This window comes from Oncorhynchus mykiss, chromosome 22, assembly GCF_057628025.1.
Source record: "Oncorhynchus mykiss isolate SJ-2025 chromosome 22, ASM5762802v1, whole genome shotgun sequence".
In the NCBI taxonomy this organism is placed as follows: Eukaryota; Metazoa; Chordata; class Actinopteri; order Salmoniformes; family Salmonidae; genus Oncorhynchus; species Oncorhynchus mykiss.
Window position 1 is genome coordinate 37803091 of NC_143043.1, and position 25173 is coordinate 37828263.

Sequence of the window (25173 nt, forward strand, 5' to 3'; positions counted from 1 at the left end):
AAATATTTAAAAAAAAATATATATATATATATTTATATACATATATTATATATAATATTTTAATTTGATTGTGTTGGAAACAGTGGGACTTCTTCTGCTTGTGCAATGTTTAAGTGTTTTCTTCTTCTCCTTCTCTCTCTTTCTCTCTCATTTGCAGATGTTCCTGGTCCTAGTGAGCCACCAGTTATTACCAACATTACAGCCAATTCTATGACTGTCAGCTGGAAAGCGCCTGCTGATGATGGTAAAGCTACCATTCTGGGTTACATGGTTGAGAAACGTGAAGCGTCAGAGCTCAACTGGGCTAAAGTCAACCGTAAACCAGTGATTGACAGGAGCATAAAAGCTGCCCAGCTCTCAGAGGGATCTGAGTATGAGTTCAGAGTGATTGCCATGAACAAAGCTGGATTTGGCAAACCAAGTGATGCATCCAATGCTGCCCTTGCTGTGGATCCTGTGTGTAAGTATAACAACAACATTTTCTCACTTAAATCATTAAGGATTACATGTCCCAACACTTCTCGCTGACATTCTCTTATGTTCTTCCATCTTCAGATCCACCTGCACCACCTGCTTTCCCTAAAGTCGTCGACTCAACACACAGCACCATTAGCTTGTCTTGGACCAAGCCTGCTTACGATGGTGGTTGTGAAATCTTTGGCTACCTTGTCGAGTGCAAGAGAGCTGATGCAGCAGACTGGACGAAGTGCAATGTGCCCAAAAATCTGCAACAAACCAAGTTCCTGGTTACTGGTCTCATTGATAAAACAGAATATGTGTTCCGTGTCTTTGCTGTGAACAAGATCGGATACAGCGAGCCAAGTGAAGTTCCTGGGAAACACGAGGCCAAAGACATCCTGAGTACGTCAACATTATCAGAAAACTCTCAAGTCTGTACAGAACAATTACTAATATAAGTAACCCACACAATTGTAAATAAGCATGTAGTGCACTACTATCTATTCAACTAAAATACAACCATGTCTTTTCTAACTCTCTACTACTTTCTATTTTAACTTGTAGTTGCCGCTGATGCTGAGCTGGATGCTGACCTTCGCAAGGCACTGGTCCTGAGAGCCGGAGTCACAATGAGACTCTATGTGCCACTGATAGGACGTCCCCCACCCAAGGTGGTGTGGACCAAGGTCAATGCCAACCTCAAAGAACGAGCAGGAATCATGATCAAAACAACCGAATGGGATACCCTTATGTACATTGAGGATATCAACAGATATGATGCTGGCAAATACGTTTTGTCTCTTGAAAACGAGAGCGGAAAGAAGTCTTACACTATCGTCGTGAAGGTCCTAGGTAGGCTATGATTCTTGTCTTAAGATAATATTATTTTGAGAAACAAAATTTGGTTTTACCTTCTACATAATGCCATAAAATAATATAATGCATTATTTTTTCTGTAGATACTCCTGGTCCACCACTGAATCTAATTGTGAAGGAAACATCTCTGAACCATGCATCCATCGGCTGGGATCCTCCTCTGATTGATGGAGGAAGCCCAGTGAAGAGTTACATTGTTGAGAAGCGTCTTGCAGAGAGAAAGGCATGGTCCTGTGTCATAGCCGAATGCCCCAAATCTACTTTCAGGATTCCTAACTTGGAAGCTGGACAAGCCTACTGTTTCAGAGTCTTGGCTGAAAATAACTATGGTATCGGAGAAGGTTGTGAGACTGCCGGAGTTGTAAGAGCTTCAGGTATGGTTTATTGGATGTGATCATGTGTTTTTTTTAACTATTAGATGTTAAATGCCATTTGTTAGTTAGATTTTTAATAATCAAATGATCTTGTTATCTGATTTCAGAACTACCTGGAGCAGTTATAGATTTTAAGGCACTGTCGATCACTAAAGATTCCATTCATATTGGCTGGAAAAAGCCAATCAGTGATGGTGGAAGTCACATCAGTGCTTATCTTCTGGAGCTTCAGGAAGGTGAAGAGAAGTATACGGAGCTAGTGAAAGGAAAGGTCATGTCACATATGATGGTTGAACTTAAAGAAGGAAAGGAGTACTCTTACAGGGTGAAAGCAATAAATGAGTCTGGAGAGGGACCACCTTCGGAGCTCACTGTGATCGCTAAAGATCAAACCGGTAAGTCCAGTAGTCCAGTGTTAATTAGCTAGGCTAATAAACCACTCGTAAAATACACCGGAGACAAAACGCATGGCCATTTTAGATATATATATATATATCTATTGGTAATCTTCAAGTTTTTTTGTGTTCTATTTTAGCATTATGTTACTGCACTTATAATTTTATCTGGTTCATAGATTAATAAGCATTGTGTTCCTAACTTGCAGTCGTACCTGATTGTGACTTGAGTGGCATCCCAGATCTGTGTTATGTTGCCAAGGAGGGAAGCACAGTCCGTATCAACGTCCCTATTGTTGGCAAACCAGCTCCTTCAGCCATCTGGAAGAAGGGACATGTTTCTCTGGGAGACAGTGGAAGAATGTCAGTTGAATCTACACCTACTTTGACAACTTTGCTCATCCGTGATTGCCAGAGAGGTGATGCGGAAAATTATACAATCCTGCTAAGAAACACTGCAGGAGTCAAAGAAGCAAAGATGCAGATAAAGGTGGTTGGAAAACCAGGAATCCCAACAGGACCGTTCAAGTTTGATGAAATCACTGCCGATGGAATCACTCTGGAGTGGGGTCCACCAAAGGATGATGGTGGGACTGAAATATCCAACTACATTCTGGAGAAGCGGCAATCAACGGCCAACAAGTGGGCTACTGTGGCATCTGCGATCCAGAAGAATACTATGAGAGTTACCAGGCTCCATGATGGTACTGAATACATCTTCAGAGTGTTCGCAGAAAACAAATATGGAGTTGGAGAATGCCTCAAATCTGACCCAGTGGTGGCTCAGCATCCATTCAGTGAGTTCTTGTCATACATTGAAAATATAAAATAAAATGTTTGAAAGAAAGAGTTATTAGGACTTCAGAAATCTGTATTCATCAATAGTTTGATGATTGTACTATATGGCAATAATTTCACGAAACTGAAAACATTCTTGCTTCACCAGATGTGCCTGATGCACCTGCACCACCAGAGATTGTGAGCATTCGCCATGAGTCGGCCATTTTAAATTGGACTGAACCTAAAGAAAATGGAGGCTCACCAATCACTGGTAATTATGCAAACAGTATTTTTAGTAATCCATAGAATTTCCATGGACTGTAAGGAAAATGGACATGGACAATGAACTATTCCTGATATTACTGTTGAAAGCATTTGCTGAATGGTAAATAATAATGTATTGTTGTTATTATTATTATTATTATATTTGCAGGCTATCATGTCGAATTCAAAGAAAGGAACAGCTTGATGTGGAAGAGAGCCACTAAGACCCCTATTAGGGTAAAGGACTGCAGAGTGACTGGACTGATTGAAGGCCTGGAGTATGAATTCAGAGTCATGGCAATGAATGCGGCCGGTTTAGGAAGGCCAAGCAGGGCAACAGAACCAGTCATCGCCCTTGATCCAATTGGTACATTTTTTCATTGTCTTTCTCTTTCTGTCCTATTGATATCACATGAAATCCTTCAACATGTTCTCTAATCTTGATAATTTACTGGATTTTTTGTTCCTCCACAGATCCTCCTGGTAAGCCTGATGTCATCAATGTAACCAGAAGCACTGTCACACTTATGTGGACTGCACCCAAGTACGATGGTGGACACAAACTGACTGGCTACCTGGTTGAGAAACTGGAATTGCCAGGAAAGACATGGATGAAAGCAAATCATATCAATGTCCAAGGCCTTGCGTTTACTGTGCAAGACCTGACAGAAGGCAGCAGCATGGAATTCAGAATCAGAGCTAAGAATGCAGCTGGCGCAATCAGTGTTCCTTCAGAGCAAACTGATACCCTTATCTGCAAAGATGAGTATGGTATGTTTTTAGTTTTTTTCTACTTCAAAACAAAGCCAATAGAATAGGGCATGGAAAGTAGCCTAATTTCTCTTCCTCATTTGTTCACAGAACCACCAAGCATCTCTATCGATCCAGACATGAAGGAAGGTGTCTCTGTCAGAGCTGGGGACACCATTGTGGTATCTGCTTCCAAGATCCTTGGCAAACCTCCACCTACAGCTGTGTGGTCCAAGGCAGGAAGAGAATTCAAGACCTCAGATATTGTCCAAATCACAAGCACTCCAACTACTTCAACGTTGTCTATTAAATATGCCAGCAGGAAGAACACTGGAGAGTACACAATTACAGCCAGCAATCCTTTCGGTATCAGAGAAGAACATGTTAAGGTCAAGGTTCTTGATATCCCTGGACCTCCAGGCCCCATTGAAGCTAGCAGTGTGTCAGCTGAGAAGTGCACATTGACATGGTTGCCACCAGAAGAGGATGGTGGCTGCACAATCAAATCCTACACACTGGAGAAGAGAGAAACAAGCCGTCTTCTCTGGACCAAACTTGCTGAAAATATCTTTGATTGCAGATTTGTTGCAAACAAGCTTATCAAGGGCAATGAGTACATCTTCCGTGTGTCTGCAGTGAACCAGTATGGCACTGGTGATGGAACACAATCCGGCCCAGTCAAAATGGTTGACAGCTTTGGTAAGTTGCATGAATATTCAGAATATTCTATTGACGGTACTGTAATTATTTCCACATCATTGTTAATATATTTTGCTCCTCCTTTTCTCCAGGCCCACCAGGCCCACCCGGAGTCCCAGAGATTGACAATGTCAGCAGGAACGCTGTCACCATTTTCTGGAAGAGGCCAATTAAAGATGGCGGAAGTGATATTAGAGGTTATCAGGTTGAGAGGAAAGAGAGAAGAGGAATGAGATGGGTGAGAGCATCGAAGAAAACTGTCTCTGACCTACGTTACAAAGTACAAGGACTCACGGAAGGTGTTCAATATGAATTCAGAGTAACTGCAGAGAACAAAGCTGGCTTTGGGGAACCAAGTGAACCATCTGCCCATGTAATGACAAAGGATATTGTATGTAAGTAAACACAAAGGGTAATTTTCAAAACAAATTATTTATTCCAGGCCGTCATTGTAAATTAGAATGTGTTCTTAATTGACCTACCTGGTAAATAATGAAGGTTAAATAAAATGTAAATAAATACATGTGAATTGTATATAATTTATAATGGCTTCGTGATGAACGTTATTATGAAGTGAAACCCAATAGATCTATATAATAATACCAGGTGATATGTCTTCTTTTTAGATCCACCAGGACCTCCTTCCAACCCAAGAATTACTGACACCACCAAGACAACAGCCACATTCAACTGGGGCAAACCCCACTATGATGGCGGCTTGGATGTAGCGGGATACATTGTTGAGCACAAAAAGGAAGGACATGACGATTGGGTCACAGACGTCTCAAGACTGAGAATTACAGAATATGTTGTCTCAGACCTGAAGGCAGGTGGGAACTACTATTTCAGAGTCACAGCCATGAATACAGAGGGAGTTGGTGAACCAGCAGAGGTTGAAGAAATTGTTGAACTTGGGGATCGTGAGACACTTCCTGACTATGAGCTTGACGCTGAGTATAGAAAAACCCTTGTTGTCAGGGTCCGTGGATCCATTCGTATCTTCGTACCAATTAAAGGACGTCCAGTTCCTGAAGTAACCTGGATGAAAGATGACGCCATTCTTGGTAAAGGTGGCCGTGAACACATTGATATTACAGAGTCGTATACTCTCCTGGTTATCCCTGACTGCACAAGATATGATGCCGGAAAATACATGCTGTCATTGGAAAACGTTGCTGGTAAGAGAGACGGATTCGTTAATGTCAGAGTACTGGATTCACCAGGACCACCTGTGAACTTGATACCACGTGAAATCACCAAAACAAGCATCACTATGCAGTGGGAAATCCCCATCATTGATGGTGGATCAAAGATCATTAACTATGTCATTGAGAAGCGAGAAGCCACAAGAAAAGCTTACACAGTAATCAGTACAACCTGGCAGAAATGTTCCTTCAAGTATGACAACTTGGATGAAGGCTCTGAATATTACTTCCGGGTATCCGCTGAAAATGAACTGGGCGTCGGCGAGCCAGCAGAGACACCTGAGACAATCAGAGCATCTCAAGCACCCACTGCCCCTGAAAATCTGTATGTCACTGACGTATCAGTGGACACCGCAAGCCTTGCGTGGACGAAGCCAAAACATGATGGCGGCAGTAGGATTACTGGATACGTTATTGAAGCACAGAAGAAGGACACAGAGACATGGACCCATGTGAGAACTGTAAAAGCTCTTGACTACACAGCCACAGATCTCATTGAAAATATGGAGTATGTGTTCCGCATCATGGCAGTAAACAGCTCTGGCAGAAGTAATCCACGTGAAAGCAGACCTGCTATCATTAGAGAACAAACAGCAGCACCTGTGTTTGACCTGCGTGGAGTCTACCAGTCCTTGGTCATTGCTAAAGCTGGTGATAACGTGAAGGTTGAAATTCCTGTTCTGGGTCGCCCCAGGCCATCAGTTTCATGGAAGAGAGGAGAGGACACACTTAAACAGACACAGAGAATCAACACTGATACTACTGCAACTTCAACTACTCTCCACATCAATGAGATCAAAAGGACCGATGGTGGTACATTTTCGATGACCGGCAAGAATATACTTGGAACAACGACAGAGACAATTACTGTTGAAGTCCACGATATTCCAGGACCTCCTACTGGACCAATTAAGCTTGAAGAAGTTTCATGTGACTACATTCTCATGTCATGGGAAGGTCCGGAGAATGATGGTGGCGTACCCATTAACAATTACATTGTTGAAGCTAGAGAAACCACAGGCACATCATGGGTTGAATTAGCAGCAACAGTTATCCGTACGACATTCAAAGCTGCCCGTCTCACAACAGGAATCACATATCAGTTCCGTGTTAAAGCCCAGAACAGGTATGGCATTGGACCCTGTATAGTCTCAGAACAAGTGGTTGCTGCTTATCCATTCGATGTGCCAGGACAACCAGGCCTTCCTGAAATCGTCCACTTCAACAAGGATTCCATGACTATTAGCTGGGATGAACCAGCGTCCGATGGTGGAAGCCCCATTTTGGGATATCACATTGAAAGGAAAGAGAAGAACAGTATCCTATGGCAGAAAATCAGCAAAGCACTTGTAGCGGGGAACATGTTCAAATCAACAGGCTTGGTGGATGGAATTGCCTATGAGTACCGTGTTATTGCTGAAAACATGGCTGGTTTGAGCAGGGCAAGCAAGCATTCTGAGACTACCTTTGCTCTGGATCCAGTGGACCCACCTGGCCAACCAGTGGCATTGAATGTAACCAGACATGAGGTGACTCTTCAGTGGACAAAACCTGAAGGTGATGGAGGATTCTCAATAACTGGGTACCAAGTAGAAAAGAGAGAACTCCCAAACGGACGCTGGCTTAAGGCCAACTATAGCAACGTCCTTGAGACAACATTCACTATTAGCGGGCTCACAGAGGATGCTACTTATGAGTTCCATGTTTTGGCAAGAAACTCAGCTGGCGCTCTCAGTAAGCCATCTCTACCATCAGAGGAAATCACTTGCAGAGATGACATTGAAGAGCCCAAACTTGAAGTTGATACAATCTATAATAGTACTGTGGTTGTGAAAGCAGGAGATGTCTTCAAACTTGCTGCCAACGTAACAGGCAGACCAATCCCAACACTGCTATGGACCAAAGACGGGAAGGAACTTGAAGATACGGCAAAGTTGGAAATCAAACTCTATGACTTTTCTACAACATTAGTCAACAAAGATTCGCTAAGAAGGTGCGGCGGCACATTCACTTTAACTGCCAGCAATCCTGGTGGTTTTGCAAAGCATACCTTCAATGTTAAGGTTCTTGATAGACCTGGACCTCCAGATGGTCCACTTGCTGTAACAGATGTCACTGCTGAGAAATGTATCCTGTCATGGTTGCCACCATCACATGATGGTGGTGCAAAGATTCTACACTACATCATTGAGAAACGTGAAACAAGTAGACTTGCTTGGACAAATGTAGCGTCAGACTTACAAGTGAACCGGTTTAAAGTTACCAAGTTGTTGAAGGGTAATGAATATATCTTCAGAGTTATGGCTGTCAACATGTATGGAACTGGAGAGCCCCTTGAGTCCAATCCAATGGTTTCTACAAATCCATATGTGCCAGCTGATGCTCCAACAACACCTGAGGTGACAACCATCACAAAGAACACCATGGTTGTCTGCTGGGAACGCCCTGATCACGACGGTGGAAGCAGCATTTTCAACTATGTTGTTGAAAGGAGAGACAAAACTGGTCTTCGCTGGGTTAAATGCAACAAGAGGACTGTAACTGACCTGAGGTACAAAGTATCGGGGCTCACACCAGGGCATGAATACGAATTCAGAATCATTGCAGAAAACAATGCTGGTTTAGGTACACCAAGTCCTTCAAGTGAATTCTACAAAGCAGTAGACACAATATTCCAACCTGGACCACCTGGAAATCAAAGAGTCTTGGACACAACCAAGTCATCCATTACAGTTGCATGGAACAAACCTGTATACGATGGTGGTTCTGATATCATTGGCTACATTGTGGAGACCTGTCTACCTGAGGAAGATGAATGGACAATTCGAACCCCTAAGAAGGGATTAGTTGGTATGTCATTTACCATCACTAACCTGGTAGAAAACCAAGATTATAAAATCAACATTTGTGCAGTTAACTGTGAAGGGGTTGGAGAGCCAGCACAAGTGCCTGGCACACCAATTGCAGAGGATAGGCTGCTTCCTCCTGAAATTGACCTTGGTGCAGAGCTTCGTAAGGTTGTCTGCGTTAGAGCTTGTGGCACATTGAGACTCTTTGTACCTATTAAAGGAAGACCAGCTCCTGAGGCCAAGTGGTCCAGAGAAAATGGAGAGCCTGTTACGAGAGCAACTATTGACACCACATCATCATTTACCGCTCTTATGGTGGAAAATGTTGACAGATTTGACAGTGGAAAGTACATGTTGACAGTGGAAAATGCCTCAGGAAGCAAAACAGCATATGTGAATGTCAGAGTGCTGGACACACCTGGAGCACCACAAAGCCTCATAATCAGAGAGGTCACCAGAGACTCAGTATCACTCATGTGGGACGCACCCCTTATTGACGGTGGCTCCAGAATTAGAAACTACGTTGTGGAGAAACGTGAATCAACAAGAAAAGCTTACTCCACAGTTTGTGCTCAATGCGTTAAATCCAGCTGGAAAATTGGTGGCCTGGAGGAAGGAAACACATATTTCTTCAGAATTCTGGCTGAGAATGAATTTGGCATTGGCCTTCCAATAGAGACTCCTGAGGCAGTCAGAGTATCTGAGAAGCCACTTCCACCAGGCAAAGTAACTCTTGTTGATGTTACAGGCACCAGTGTCTCTCTGTCTTGGGAAAAACCAGATCATGATGGAGGAAGCAGAATCTCAGGATATATTGTTGAAATGCAGGGCAAAGACAGTGAAACTTGGACCCAGTGTGCAGTTGCAAAAATCACACAGGCTATTGTTCTTGGACTGACACAGGGTGAAGAATATATGTTCCGTGTGTCAGCACATAATGAAAAAGGAACCAGTGATCCTCGTCTACTTAGTGTATCTGTGGTAGCCAAAGATCTTGTCATTGCGCCAGTATTCAAGCTGCTGTTTACCACATTCAGTGTATTGGCAGGAGACGATCTCAAGATAGATTTGCCATATTCTGCTCGTCCCAAAGCAGTTGCGACCTGGCTCAAGGATGGTGTTGCACTCAAAGAAACAACCAGAGTCAATGCTGATGCCACTGATACACATTTGCATCTTGTGGTCAAGGAAGCCAGTAGGGAAGATGTGGGCAAGTACACCATCAAACTTGTAAACACAGCTGGTGAAGCAACAGTGGACATTGGGGTTGTTGTTCTTGATAAACCTGGTCCTCCGACTGGCCCAATCACTCTTGATGAAGTCACTTCTGACAGTGTGGTACTGTCCTGGAACCCACCTACATATGTGGGTGGTTGTGCCATTAACAACTATGTAGTAGAAAAGAGGGAAACTACCTCCACAAATTGGCAGATTGTGTCTGCAACAGTTGCAAGAACCACCATTAAAGCAGCTCGGTTGAAGACTGGCTGTGAATATCAGTTCAGGATTGCTGCTGAGAACAGATATGGAAAGAGTCCAGTACTTATATCAGAAAATATTGTTGCTCAATATCCATTCAATCTCCCAAGCGCTCCAGGGACCCCAGTTATACAATCATCTACAAAGGACAGCATGGTTATTGTATGGGAGAAGCCTGGTAGCGATGGTGGGAGCAAGATTTTGGGATATCACCTTGAGAGTAAGGAGAGAAACAGCCTCCTCTGGGTGAAACAAAACAAACAGCTGATCCCAGACTCAAGGTTCAAGCTTGGTGGTCTTGATGAAGGTATCGAATATGAGTACAGAGTTTATGCTGAAAATATTGTTGGGGTTGGCAAAGCTAGCAAATTGTCAGATATTCGTGTAGCAAGAGATCCCTGTGACAGTCCAGGCAAGCCTGAAGCTGTCATTGTCACAAGAGGAGCTGTCACTCTCCAATGGACTAAGCCAGATTTAGATGGAGGTAGCAAAATCACTGGCTACGTTGTGGAGAAGAAAGAGCTGCCTGAAGGGCGCTGGATGAAGTCCAGTTTCGCCAATGTCATTGAGACCCAATTTCTTGTGACTGGCTTAGTTGAAAACCAGTGCTATGAGTTCCGTGTCATTGCAAGAAATGCAGCAGGTGTTTTTAGTCTTCCATCAGAGAGCACTGGGTCTATTACAGCAAAGGATGAAGTTGATCCTCCTAAAATAGAGATTGACTCAAAGTACTCTTCAACAGTTGTTCTGATGGCTGGTGAATCGTTCAACCTTTGTGCAGATATTTTCGGCAAACCTGTGCCCTCAGTCCATTGGATGAAGAACAACATAGAAATAAAAGATGCTGCACGCCTTGAGATAAAGAACACCGCTTTTAAAGCATCTTTGAGTGTTAAGGAGGCAATCCGTGTTGATGGAGGCCAATATATCCTACTTTTGAAAAATGTAGGTGGAGAGAAGGCAGTGAACATCAATGTCAAAGTGTTGGACAGACCTGGTCCACCAGGAGGCCCAATTTCTATCTATGGAGTCACAAGTGAAAAGGCTTGTATTGCCTGGAGACCACCAGCACAAGACGGAGGTAGTGATGTTTCTCATTACATTGTTGAGAAGAGAGAGACAAGCAGATTGGTTTGGACTCTGGTTGAACCTAAAGTGCAGACTCTAAATCTGAAGATCATAAAACTTGTTCCTGGAAATGAATACGTCTTCCGAGTGATTCCAGTAAACAAATACGGAATTGGTGAGCCTCTTGAATCCGAGCCAATGATTTCCAAAAATCAATTTGTGACACCTGATCCACCAACGGATGTGGAAGTCTCTACCATCACAAAAGATTCAATGGTGGTAACGTGGGAAAGACCTGAAAACGATGGTGGCAATGCCATTTCTGGATTTGTCATTGAGAAGCGTGACAAAGAAGGTGTGCGCTGGACCAGATGCAATAAGCGTACAGTGAGTGAGCTGCGCTTCAGAGTAGCAGGTCTTCTTGAAAACCGCAGCTATGAGTTCCGAGTTTCATCTGAGAATGCTGCTGGAGTTGGTAAACCAAGTAAACCCACTATTTACTATAAAGCATTGGACGCTATCTTCACATCAGGTCCACCAAATAATCCCAAAGTTACTGACACAACAAGAACATCTGTGTCCTTGTCATGGGGCAAACCTATCTATGATGGTGGCTGTGAGATTCAAGGATACTTAGTGGAGGCCTGTGAAGGAGCAACTGATGAATGGACAATGTGCACTCCACCTGCTGGAATCATAAACACAAAATTTACAGTTACAAAACTACTAGAGAAGCACGAGTATAAATTCAGAGTCTGTGCCATAAACAAGGTTGGTGTTGGTGAGCATGCAGATGTCCCTGGATCAGTTCTTCTAGAGGAGAAATTGGAAGCACCAGATCTTGAGCTTGACTCTGACATGAGGAAGATGATTAATGTCAGAGCTGGAAGCGCTCTTAGGTTGTTCGTTCCTGTTAGGGGACGGCCAGCTCCTGAACTGAAATGGGGAAAAGCTGATGGAGAACTCAAGGAGACAGCACAGATTGACAATACAAGCAGTTACGCCTCACTTCTGATTGAAAACGTTGACAGATTTGACACTGGCAAATACACTGTTAATGCAGAGAATTCCAGTGGAGTTAAATCTGTCTTCATCAGTGTCAGAGTACTTGATTCACCTAGTATGCCTGCAAATTTCGCTATTAAGGAGATAACAAAGAACTCAGTCACCCTAACTTGGGAGCCACCTATTTTGGATGGTGGGTCTAAAATTAAGCAATATCATGTTGAAAAACGAGAAAGCACTAGAAAAGTGTATTCCCCTGTCACAACCTGTCACAAGATGTCGTGGAAGATTGAACCACTTGTGGAGGGAAGTATCTATTTCTTCAGAGTTCTTGCTGAAAACGAGTGGGGCATTGGCTTACCTGCAGAGACCCCAGAACCCCTAAAGATTTCAGAGGTACCTCAACCTCCCGGTAAAGTAACAGTTCTGGACGTGACCCGTAACAGTGTCTCTCTTAAGTGGGAGAAACCAGATCATGATGGAGGCAGCAGAATAAGCCATTATGAGATTGAAATGCAATCCAAGGATAGTGACAAATGGACATTGTGTGCTCAATGTAAATATCTTGAAACTACTGTTAGTAGCTTAGCCCAAGGAGAGGAGTACCAATTCAGAGTAATTGCGGTCAATAGCAAAGGAAAGAGTGACTCTAGACTTCTGGCCAATCCAGTAGTAGTAAAGGACCTTGTCATTGAACCTGACATAAGACCTAAATTGACACAGTACAGTGTACAGGTTGGCTATGATCTGAAGATTGACGTTCCCATTGCTGGACATCCTAAACCAGTCATTACATGGACAAAGGATGGTGCTGCCCTGAAACAGACCACAAGAGTTAATGTTGTCGACAGTGCACGCAATACACATCTAACCATCAAAGAAGCAACAAAAGACGATGGGGGATTGTATAGTATTAATATTACCAATATGCATGGCTCCAAAGATGCCACCATTGAAGTAATCACACTGGATAAACCTGGCCCACCAACAGGCCCAATCAAGATGGATGACATCAGTGCTGAAAGTATGACACTTACCTGGGAACCACCCTCATACACTGGTGGCTGCCCAATTTCAAATTACGTTGTCCAGAAAAGAGATACAACCACAACCAACTGGGTAGTAGTCTCTGCCACTGTGGCGAGAAATACCCTGAAAGTGACAAATCTAAAAACAGGTGCAGAATACCAATTTAGGATCTGTGCTGAAAACAGATATGGCAAAAGTTATGCTATTGATTCTGAACCTGTCCTTGCCCAGTATCCCTTCAAGGAGCCAGGACCACCAGGAACACCTTACGTATCTTCATACACTAAGGATTACATGGTTGTGGAATGGCACAAACCAATTTCAGATGGAGGCAGTGCCATTTTTGGCTATCACATTGAGAGAAAGGAAAAGAACAGTATCCTTTGGACAAAGATCAATAAATCCCTTATTCAAGACTGTAGATTTAAATCTACTCCTTTAGAGGAAGGTATTGAATATGAATTTAAAGTGTCTGCTGAGAATATTGTTGGCATTGGCGCATGCAGCAAACTTTCTGAGGGATATGTGGCACGTGATCCTTGCGATCCTCCTGGCACCCCAGAGGCTATCATTGTAACCAGGCACTCCGTGAAACTGAAGTGGACAAGACCACAGTATGATGGTGGCAGTCTGATCACAGGCTATGTGGTGGAGAAACGCAATCTCCCAGAGGGAAGGTGGATGAAGGCAAGTTTCACAAATGTCATTGAAACCGTATTCACAGTTCTTGGTCTAACTGAAGACTGCAAATATGACTTCAGAATCATAGCTAGGAATGCCGCTGGGTCTATCAGCAAGCCCTCTACGAGCACAGGATCCATCACAGCAAAGGATGAAGTTGATCCTCCAAAATGTGAAGTTGAGTCAGTGTACAATCAGGTTGTTATCATCAATGCTGGGGAAACATTTACACTTGAGGCCGCTGTACAAGGAAAGCCAATTCCCACAGTTCAATGGTTCAAGAGTGAAGCATTAGTGGAGAATTCAGCCAGGGCTGAGATTATGAATTCAGATTTCCAAGCAAAGCTTGTTGTCAAAGATGCTATCAGAGTGGATGGAGGACAATATACTTTGCTTCTAACTAATGTTGCTGGAGCTAAAACTGTAACGTTCAATGTGAGAGTATTGGACAGACCTGGGCCCTCTCAGGGACCCCTCACTGTCAGCAATGTCACATGCGAGAAATGCTCACTGTCCTGGCTTCCTCCAAGAGCTGATGGTGGCAGCAGCATTTCCCACTACGTCATTCAGAAGAGAGAGACTAGCCGTCTTGCATGGACTGTGGTTGCTAGCGATTGTGGAGCTACAATGTTCAAAGTCACAAAGCTTCTGATGGGAAATGAGTACATTTTCCGTGTTATGGCTGTCAACAAATTTGGTACTGGTGAACCTCTTGAATCAGCCCCAGTTATAATGAGAAATCAATTTGTTACTCCTGGACCACCTCAAGAATTGGAAATAGCCAATATCGCAAGGGATTCCATGACTGTGTGCTGGACTCGCCCAGAGGTTGATGGTGGAAGTGACATTGCTGGTTACATTGTTGAGAAGAGAGATAGAGCTGGAATCAGATGGACAAAATGCAACAAACGCAGAGTCACAGACCTTCGCTTCAGAGTGACAGGCCTGACAGAGGATCATGAATATGAATTCAGATTATCTGCTGAGAATGCTGCAGGAGTCGGCCAACCAACTGAACCAACTTCTTACACCAAAGCCTGTGATCCAACCTTTGAGCCTGGCCCTCCCACTAATGCACATGTGGTTGATACTTCCAAGAACTCCATTACACTCGCATGGAGCAGACCCATTTACGATGGTGGAGTCAATATCCAGGGATATGCTGTGGAGATCTGCAAAGCTGATGAGGATGAATGGACCATATGCACTCCACCAACGGGAGTGAATGCAACTACCTTCAAAATCACCAAACTTACTGAGCATCAAGAATATAAGGTGCAAGTATGTGCCATTAATAAATTGGGTATTGGTGAACCTGCTGAAATTCTAGGAACCGTAAAACCGGTAGATGCCATGTTTGCGCCAGAGATAGAGCTGGATTCAGAGCTAAGGAAAGGAGTCGTTGTGCGTGCTGGAGGATCCATGAGGATCAATATTCCATTCAAAGGACGTCCTACTCCAGAAATATGCTGGTCCAAGGATGAGGGTGAATTGACTAACAAAGTTCAAATTGAGAAAGGCACCAATTTTACTCAACTGTCAGTAGATATCTGTGACAGAAATGATGCTGGAAAGTACACTCTGACCCTGGAAAACAGCAGTGGTTCCAAGTCCGCATTTGTTTCTGTCAAAGTACTTGATACACCAGGAGCACCCGTAAACTTCACAGTGAAAGATATTAAGAAAAACTCTGTCAACCTTGTTTGGGAGCCCCCACTCATTGACGGAGGCGCGAGGGTCAAGCATTACTTTGTTGAGAAGCGTGAATCCACCAGGAAAGCTTATTCCAACATTTCGAACAAGTGTACAAGGAACAGTTTCCATGTGGGTGATCTCAATGAGGGGGTAATTTATTACTTCAGAATTATGGCTGAGAATGAATATGGTGTAGGCCTGGCAGCAGAAACAGCTGAGCCAGTGAAGACATCAGAAGTCCCTCTGCCTGTAGGAAAGGTCACGTTGACTGAGGTGACTAAGACAACCGCTTCGATGGCATGGGAAAAACCAGACCATGACGGTGGAAGTAGGATAATGGGATACTACATAGAAATGCTGCCTGCAGGATTAGAAGAATGGATCCTATCCACAACCACAAAGACATGTGAGGGAACTGTAGAAGGCCTAACCGCAGGTCAAGAATACCAGTTCAGAGTTTCAGCCTTTAATGACAAAGGAAAGAGTGACACAAGGGTATTAGCTGTGCCTGTCATAGCTAAAGATGTGACTATTGAACCTAGTTTTGTAATGGCATTCAACACCTTTAGTGTCCAACATAGTGAAAATCTGAAGATGGAAATACCAGTGAGAGGATGCCCAGCACCAAAAGTGGTATGGACAAAAGATGGACAAGCAATCAAAGAGACAACCAGGTTGAATATTTCAAGAACAGCATCATCAACAATCCTTGCTATAAAAGAGGCAACTAGAGTGGATTCTGGCAAGTACAAAATCACAGCTACCAACAGTGTAGGAGAAAAAGTTGCAGAAATCGGAGTGATCATCCTCAATAAACCTGGCCCAGTCACAGGGCCTATAAAGATTGAGGAAGTGAGTTCCAATTATGTAAACCTTGCATGGGAACCACCTGCGTACACAGGAGGATGTCAAATAAACAATTACATTGTGGAAAAGCGTGACACAACAACCGTAGCATGGCACTGTGTGTCTGCAACCGTTGCAAGAACAACTATCAAAGTTACCAAGCTGAAAACCGGTACTGAATACCAGTTTAGGGTGTTTGCAGAAAACAGATATGGAAAGAGTCCGTCATTGGACTCAGCAGCTGTTGTTGTGCAGTATCCTTTCAGTGAACCTCTTGCACCTGGTACTCCATTTGTGTCATCAGTAACTAAGGACAACATGGTTGTTGAATGGAAAGTACCAACCAGTGATGGAGGCAGTCCAATCCTTGGTTACCACCTTGAACGCAAAGAGAAGAACAGCATTCTCTGGACTAAGTTGAACAAACTGCTCATTCCTGACTGTCGATTCAAAACAAATGAACTTGAAGAGGGCATTGAATATGAATTCAAGGTCTTTGCTGAGAACATTGCTGGCATGAGTCCACCTAGCAAGATTTCTGATGTTTGTGTTGCCAGAGACCCATGTGATCCTCCTGGTACCCCTGAGGCTATTGATATTACCAGGAACCACGTTACACTGTCATGGACAAGGCCTCATTATGATGGTGGTAGCCTGATCACAGGCTATGTTGTTGAAAGGAAGAAGCTTCCTGATGGCCGTTGGATGAAGGCTAGCTTCACAAACGTAATTGAGACTCAATTTACAATCTCAGGTCTGACTGAAGAGTGTGAGTATGAATTTAGAGTAATTGCAAAGAATGCTTCTGGTATTTTCAGTACTCCATCTGAAAGCACTGGAGCAATTACTGCTAAAGATGAAATTGAAGCACCAACAGCATCAATGGATCCCAAGTTCAAGGATTCTATTGTTGTCCATGCTGGTGAAACATTTGTTATTGAAGCTGATATTTTGGGAAAACCACTCCCTGAAATCACATGGTTGAAAGATGGAAAAGAAATTGACCAAACTACCCCAAGAATGGAGATCAAAACCACCATTCAACGCACTATTCTAACAGTCAAGGAATGTATCAGAGTAGATGGTGGACACTTTGTCCTGAGTCTTAGCAACGTTGGTGGGACAAAATCTATTCCTGTCAACGTGAAGGTTCTTGATAGACCTGGTCCACCCGAAGGTCCAATGAAGATAACTGGCGTGACTGCAGAGAAAGCCTATCTTCACTGGAGTCATCCATTGCATGATGGCGGTGCCAGCTGTTCTCATTATATCATTGAAAAGAGGGAAACCAGCAGACTGTCATGGACTGTAGTTGAACCCAAAATCCAAGCTATCAGCTACAAAGTGACTAAACTCTTGCCTGGCAATGAGTACATCTTCAGAGTTACGGCAGTGAATAAGTTTGGCATTGGTGAACCTCTTGAATCAGACCCAGTTATTGCACGTAATCCTTTCGTGACACCCAGCGCTCCCTCAACACCTGAAGCAAGTGCTATTACAAGGGACTCAATGGTCCTTACATGGGAACGTCCAGAAGATAATGGTGGCTCAGACATTGATGGCTATGTCCTGGAGAAAAGAGATAAAGAGGGAGTTAGATGGACCAAATGTAACAAGAAAAGACTTAATGACATCAGGTTCAGATGCACCGGACTCACCGAGGGACATTCCTTTGAGTTCAGAGTATCTGCTGAAAATGCTGCTGGTGTTGGAGTGCCAAGTGCACCAACAGAATACATAAAAGCCTGTGATGCCACATATCCACCTGGTCCTCCTAACAACCCTAAGGTGACAGACCACTCAAGCACAACTGTGTCCCTCTCATGGGCAAGACCCATCTATGACGGTGGAGCAGCCATCAAAGGATATGTTGTTGAGATGAGAGAAGAAGGGGGTGATGAATGGATAACCTGTACACCATCAACTGGTGTCCAAGCAACACACTTCACAGTGAAAAAACTGAGGGAAAATGCAGAATACTATTTCCGCATCTGTGCAATTAACATTGAAGGAGTTGGTGAGCATGCTGATGTTCCAGGGTCTGTAGTTGCATCTGAAAGAATTGAGGCCCCTGAGATTGAACTTGATTCAGACCTTAGGAAAATGGTCCAAGTACGAGCAAGTGCAACACTGCGTTTGTTTGTCACAATCAAAGGAAGACCTGAACCTGAAGTAAAGTGGTCCAAGATGGACGGCCCTCTTACTGAGCGTGCCCAAATTGAGGTCACAAGCTCCTACACAATGCTTGTCATCGACAATGTCAACAGATTTGACACTGGCAAGTATGTGTTGACTCTTGAGAACCTTAGCGGTCAAAAATCGGCATTCATTAATGTCAGAGTGTTGGACTCACCAAGTGCCCCTGAGAACTTTGAAGTCAAGGACATTAAGAGAGATTCTGTATCACTATCCTGGGAGCCTCCTATGATTGACGGTGGAGCTAAAGTCACACATTACATTGTGGAAAAGAGAGATACTACAAGACTGGCATTTACAAGTGTTTCAAATAACTGTGTAAGAAATTCCATGAAGATTGATGACCTTACAGAGGGTGGAATTTACTATTTCCGCGTCAAAGCTGTCAATGAGCTTGGTGTGGGTTTGCCAGCAGAAACAACAGAACCAATCAAGGTATCCCAAGCCCCCTTGCCTCCAGGCAAAGTTACAGTTGTAGATGTTTCTCGTGACAGTGTGTGTCTCGCATGGGAAAAGCCTGATCATGATGGTGGTAGTAAAATCACAAGCTACACAGTAGAAATGCAAACCAAGAGTGATGAGAAATGGACTGTATGCACTGAGATTAAAGCATTGGAAGCAACTATTGGTGGACTCACAACTGGAGAGGAATATGCATTTAGGATTACTGCTGTCAATGATAAAGGCAAGAGTGAACCTAAGCCACTGGCAGATCCTGTCGTAGTAAAGGACATTACAATCAAACCTATCATCGATCTGATGTTCAACACATACAGTGTCAAGGCAGGAGACGATCTAAAGATTGATGTTCCATTCAGAAGCAGACCTGAACCTGAGGTTGCATGGAAAAAAGATGGAGCTGTATTGAAGCAGACAACCAGGGTGAATGTTCTAGCAGCTAAGAATTCATCGAAAATTACAATCAAAGATGCAACCAGGGAGGACTTCGGGAAGTATGAGATCACTTTAACCAATGCAGTTGGCAAGAAATCAGCCACAATATCTGTTATCATCTTGGATAAACCTGGCACACCAAGTGCAATCAAAGTAGATGAAGTAAGTGCTGACAATATTTCACTGTCTTGGGACGCTCCACTCTATGATGGAGGATGTCAAATCAACAACTATGTTGTGGAGAAGAGAGATACCACCACTACAACATGGCAGATTGTTTCAGCCACAGTTGCCAGAACATCAATTAAAGTTCCCCGCTTGACACAAGGCACTGAATATCAGTTCCGTATTGCAGCTGAAAACCGCTACGGCAAGAGCCATGCCGTGGACTCCGCGCCAATTGTTGCACAGTACCCCTTCGAGACACCTGGCCTTCCCACTTCCCTCCATGTTGCCCATGCTACAAAGTCTGGCATATTGGTTGCATGGGGTAAACCAGCCAGTGACGGTGGAAGTCCAGTCATCGGTTATCACCTGGAAATGAAAGACCATAGCAGTATTCTCTGGACAAAGATCAACAGAGGTCTCATTGCTGAAACAGAATTCAAAGTGATTGGCATTGAGGAAGGCTTGCTGTATGAGTTCCGTGTTTATGCTCAGAATGTTGCTGGAATTGGACCTTGCACCAAAGCATCTGAGCCTGTAGCTGCAAGAGATCCTTGTGATCCACCTGTTAACCTTGAGGTCATTGACATCACAAGAACTTCAGTTTCCATTACTTGGCAGGCGCCAGAGAATGACGGTGGAGCCAAGCTGACTGGCTACATTGTTGAACACAGGGAGCTTCCAGATGGGCGTTGGCTGAAATGCAATTTTGCCAATCTCCAGGACACATACTTTGACATTACAGGCCTTACGGAGGACGTACAATATGACTTCCATGTTATTGCAAAGAATGCAGCTGGATTACTCAGTGAGCCATCTCTGGGCACAGGTGCCATCACAGTCAAGGATGAGGTGGATTCACCTCGCATTGAGTTGGAAGACAGGTTTAGGCAATTAGTAGTTGTCAAAGCTGGAGATATTTTGAGAATTGATGCAGATATTTCTGGGCGCCCACGTCCAGTCATTGCATGGACAAAGGATGGTAAAGAAATTGATGCCAAGGCAAGAGTGGAGATTACTTCAACACACAGCACCACCACATTGATAGTCAGAGACACTATCAGAAGGGACACTGGCCAGTACATTGTAACTCTACAGAACGTTGCTGGTACAAGGTCCTTGGCTGTAAATTGTAAGGTCCTTGACCGTCCTGGACCATCCTCTGGACCATTGGCAGTCACTGGTCTAACAGCAGAGAAGTGCACTTTGACCTGGGGACCACCTCAAGAAAATGGTGGTGCAGAAATCATGCACTACATCGTTGAGAAACGTGAAACCAGCCGTCTCGCCTGGACTTTAGTATATGGAGATATGAAGGCTACAACATGTAAAGTCACTAAACTGCTTAAAGGAAATGAATACATCTTCAGAGTAAGGGGAGTGAACAAATATGGAGACGGTGAAGCCCTAGAGAGTGAGCCCACCAGAGCCAAGAATGCATACACTGTCCCTGCAGCACCAACATATGTTGAAATCACCAGTATCACAAGTGATGCAATGACAATCTGCTGGGAAAGACCTGAATCCGATGGAGGAAGCAGCATTTATGGCTATGTTATTGAGAAACGAGAGAAAATTGGATTGCGCTGGGTACGTGTGAACAAAAAGCCTGTGTATGACCTTAGAGTCAAGGCATCCAATCTCCGTGAGGGTGCTGAATATGAGTACAGAGTTTATGCAGAAAATGCTGCAGGCCTGAGTCTCCCAAGTATTCCTACCGAATTAACAAAGGCGGAGGATCCCCAATTCCTGCCATCTCCACCACCTAAACCGAAAGTTATTGACTCAACTAAGACTACTGTTACTCTTTCATGGAATAAGCCATTGTTCGATGGTGGTGCTCCTGTGACTGGATACTGTGTTGAATATAGGAGAACAGACGAATATGATGATGACTGGTGTGTCGGTGTTTCAAACACAAAAAACACTGAATTCACCATCGTTGGATTAACTTCTGGAGCAGAATATCTGTTTGTGGTCAAATCTATCAACAAGATTGGTCTCAGTGAGCCAAGCCCCCCTACGGATCCACAGGTGGCTAAAGAGAGAGAAGAGGAACCAGTATTTGATATCAGCAATGAAATGCGAAAGACAATCATTGTAAAGGATGGCAGTTCATTCACCCTAACTGTGCCATTCAGGGGCAAGCCTGTCCCTAATGTTATGTGGACCAAGGCTGCTGTTGATCTGAGAGTGAGGGCCAGTATTGATACCACTGACACATTCACGTCTATCACAGTGGAACAAGCAACAAGAGATGACTCTGGAAAATATATTGTGACTCTCCAAAATATAGCTGGAAAAGTCGCATGCACATTAAATGTCAGGGTTCTTGACTCTCCTGGGCCACCATCTCATGTTGGGGTCAAGGATGTCACGAAGACATCTGCAACAGTTACATGGGATACTCCAGATAATGAAGGCGGTGCTGCTGTAAAGAACTACCTTGTTGATATTCGTGAGGCAAGCAAAAAGGGATGGACCAGACTCACAGATACCTGCCCTCGTCTGACCTACAAAGTGACAGACCTGGTGGAGGGAGGAGTGTACTACTTCAGAGTCTCTGGTGAAAATGAATATGGAGTTGGCGTATCAGCTGAGACCAAAGATGGAGCAAAGATTACAGGTATACTAAAATTGAAAATCTAAAACAAAATGTTAATTTAAGATGTTTTTTTTTTATCATATGGAGTTATTAAAATCTCCATGTTTGTTGATTTCAGAAAAACCCAGTCCACCAGCATCACTTGGAGTCAGCGATATAACCAAGGAAAGTGTTTCACTTGCATGGGGCAAGCCTGAGCAAGACGGAGGTAGCAGAATCACCAGTTACCAAATTGATGCTCTTGAGAAGGGTCAGGATAAATGGGTGAAAGTTGGTGTCACCAAGTTCACCCACTTGGTGGTCTATGGCCTGACGCAAAATGCTGAATACTTCTTCAGAGTTCGTGCTGAAAACCATGCTGGATTCAGTGACGCTAAAGACATGATTCTGCCTGTAACAGTTAAAGACCAGCATGGTGAGTTTTTCCCCAGTCCTACATTTGTATATTATATTTGGGGCGGCAGGTAGCCTAGTGGTTTGAGCATTGGGCCAGTAACTGAAAGGTTGCAAGATCAAATCCCCAAGCTGACAAGGTAAAAATCTGCTGTTCTGCCCCTGAACAAGGCAGTTAACCCACTGTTCTTAGGCCATCATTGTAAATAAGAATTTGTTCTTCACAGACTTACCTTGTTAAATAAATAAAAAATCACAAATGAATAAGGGTAGAGAATTGCTGAGCATAATCCAAGGTATTATGTGTGTAAAGTTGGTAAAAGTTCGTACAGTATTGCATTTTGATTTGATATCTTCAATGAAATAATAATTATTCCTTTGTCTTAATAATTCTTCATATTCTTTCAACAGACCCTCCTGAGATCAACATGAAGAAGTTCCCTCACAATACAGTCTACGTCAGAGCAGGATCAAACCTGAAATGTGAGATCCCACTTACTGGTAGACCAATGCCAAAGGTTTCTCTTTCAAAGGACGATGTTGCACTGAAGTCAACTACGAGATTCAACTCTGAAGTAACCCCTGAATACCTCATCATTACTCTCCGTGAGAGCATTGCTATTGATTCAGGAAGGTATGACATCTGTGCCTCCAACACAAGTGGAACCACCAAGTCTTTCGTTAACATTGTGGTCCTGGATAGACCAAGCGCCCCAGTTGGTCCTATTGAAATGACTGATGTGACTGAGGACAGTGTGAGTCTGAAGTGGTCTCCTCCTCGTTATGACGGTGGAAGCGTCATTTCAAATTACATAATCCTCAAACGTGAAACAACCAATGCCAACTGGACTGAGATCTCCTCGGCTGTCGCAAGATGCACCATGAAAATCATGAAGCTTACAACAGGATTGGTGTACCAGTTCAGAATCAGGGCTGAGAATCGCTACGGCATCAGTGAGCACATCGACTCTCCAACCGTCAGAGTGGATCTGCCCTACAGTGAGATTTATACTACTCTATTATTGAATATGTTATGTTTGTATTTCTTATATAGATGTGCATATGTAAAAAAAAAAAAAAAAAAGTAAAAAAAAAAATACAGAATATACTAAATGTTATTTTCTTTCATTTTAGCCATCCCTGTAGCTCCATCAGCTCCTATGGTTACATCTGTAACCAGAGAGAGCATCACTGTAGCCTGGAAGGAGCCAGCCTCCAACGGAGGAAGCCATGTTTTTGGATACCACCTCGAGATAAAGGATAGAAACAGCATCTGTTGGCAGAAGGTTAACAAGACTGTTATCCGTGCCACACACTACAAGGTGCCAAACATTGCTGCCGGCCTCATCTATGAGTTCAGGATCGTTGCAGAAAATGCAGCTGGATGCAGTCCACTCAGCAAGATCTCAGACGCAGTACTTGCAATTGATGCTTGCGGTAAGTAGACTTGGTTACTCTCGTTTTGTGGTTGAATACCATTGTGTGACCTCTAAACTTTACAAATCAACTACTGTACCTGAACCTCCACATCTATTTTTTGCAGAGGCTCCAACCAATGTTAGGATCACTGACATCACGAAGACTTCCATCAGCATCGCATGGCAGAAGCCCAATTATGATGGCGGTAGCAAGATCACAGGATACCTGATTGAGAAGAAAGAGGGCGAGAAAGACAGATGGACGAAGGCCAACTTGACCAACGTTTCCGAAACACATTATACTGTGACAGGACTTACTCAGGATGAGACCTATGAATTCAGAGTCATGGCAAAGAATGCAGTTGGATCAGTTAGCAATCCATCCATCATTGCAGGCCCTGCAACTTGTGTGGATACATATGGTGGGTTATGTTCCAAATATGATAAAAGTAGGAATTTAAGATTTAATTGAACTATGAATTAATGTAATGTCTCTTATGTGTTATCTCATAGGTGCTCCTGAGATTGAAATTCCTGATGAATATCGCGAGGTTGTGAAACACAAAGCTGGAACCACTGTCGAGCTTAGATTTGGAATCATTGCCAAACCAGCGCCTACAATTGAGTGGTACAAGGACGGAAAGGAACTTGACCCCAGGTCCCAGGCTCAGCTGGTACAGAACAACGCTGCTGATAGTTCAACTCTTATCATCAGAGATACCACACGTCTCAACTCTGGAACATATGAGATGAGACTGAAGAACTCTTTGGGCTCAGCATATGCCTACGTCAGAGTACAAATTCTGGGTTTGTATTGCTCCTTATCCTTTTTATTTTGGTACCTATATTTAATAATAATAATAATACATTGAATTTATCATGTGCAGTGAATGCATTAAAATAAATAAAAACAGCAAACATCTAGACAGGGAAACTGACACATTATTATTAAAGGAGCCAGGAGTCTGAATTGACTTCAGGTGGTCTGTGAGTGCATTCCAGAGGTGGTATTGAAAACCATATGGAAAATGACTCAATACAAAGTATG

At 43.5% G+C, this 25173-nt stretch overlaps 1 protein-coding gene across 1 annotated transcript in view; it reads left to right on the top strand.

The window, feature by feature from the left end:
- The window catches only part of LOC110501775 (titin), a 175594-nt gene that overhangs the window by 122365 nt on the left and 28056 nt on the right, over positions 1–25173 (top strand). Inside the window, exons 152-168 of the mRNA XM_090215073.1 lie at positions 158–460; positions 556–861; positions 1024–1311; positions 1419–1709; positions 1817–2104; positions 2314–2901; positions 3051–3155; positions 3318–3515; positions 3623–3919; positions 4010–4597; positions 4690–4992; positions 5224–22335; positions 22433–22729; positions 23119–23706; positions 23842–24144; positions 24251–24547; positions 24639–24932. Of these exons, the coding sequence (XP_090071199.1) occupies positions 158–460; positions 556–861; positions 1024–1311; positions 1419–1709; positions 1817–2104; positions 2314–2901; positions 3051–3155; positions 3318–3515; positions 3623–3919; positions 4010–4597; positions 4690–4992; positions 5224–22335; positions 22433–22729; positions 23119–23706; positions 23842–24144; positions 24251–24547; positions 24639–24932 (22446 nt within the window). The remainder of the gene's footprint in view (positions 1–157; positions 461–555; positions 862–1023; positions 1312–1418; positions 1710–1816; positions 2105–2313; positions 2902–3050; positions 3156–3317; positions 3516–3622; positions 3920–4009; positions 4598–4689; positions 4993–5223; positions 22336–22432; positions 22730–23118; positions 23707–23841; positions 24145–24250; positions 24548–24638; positions 24933–25173) is intronic.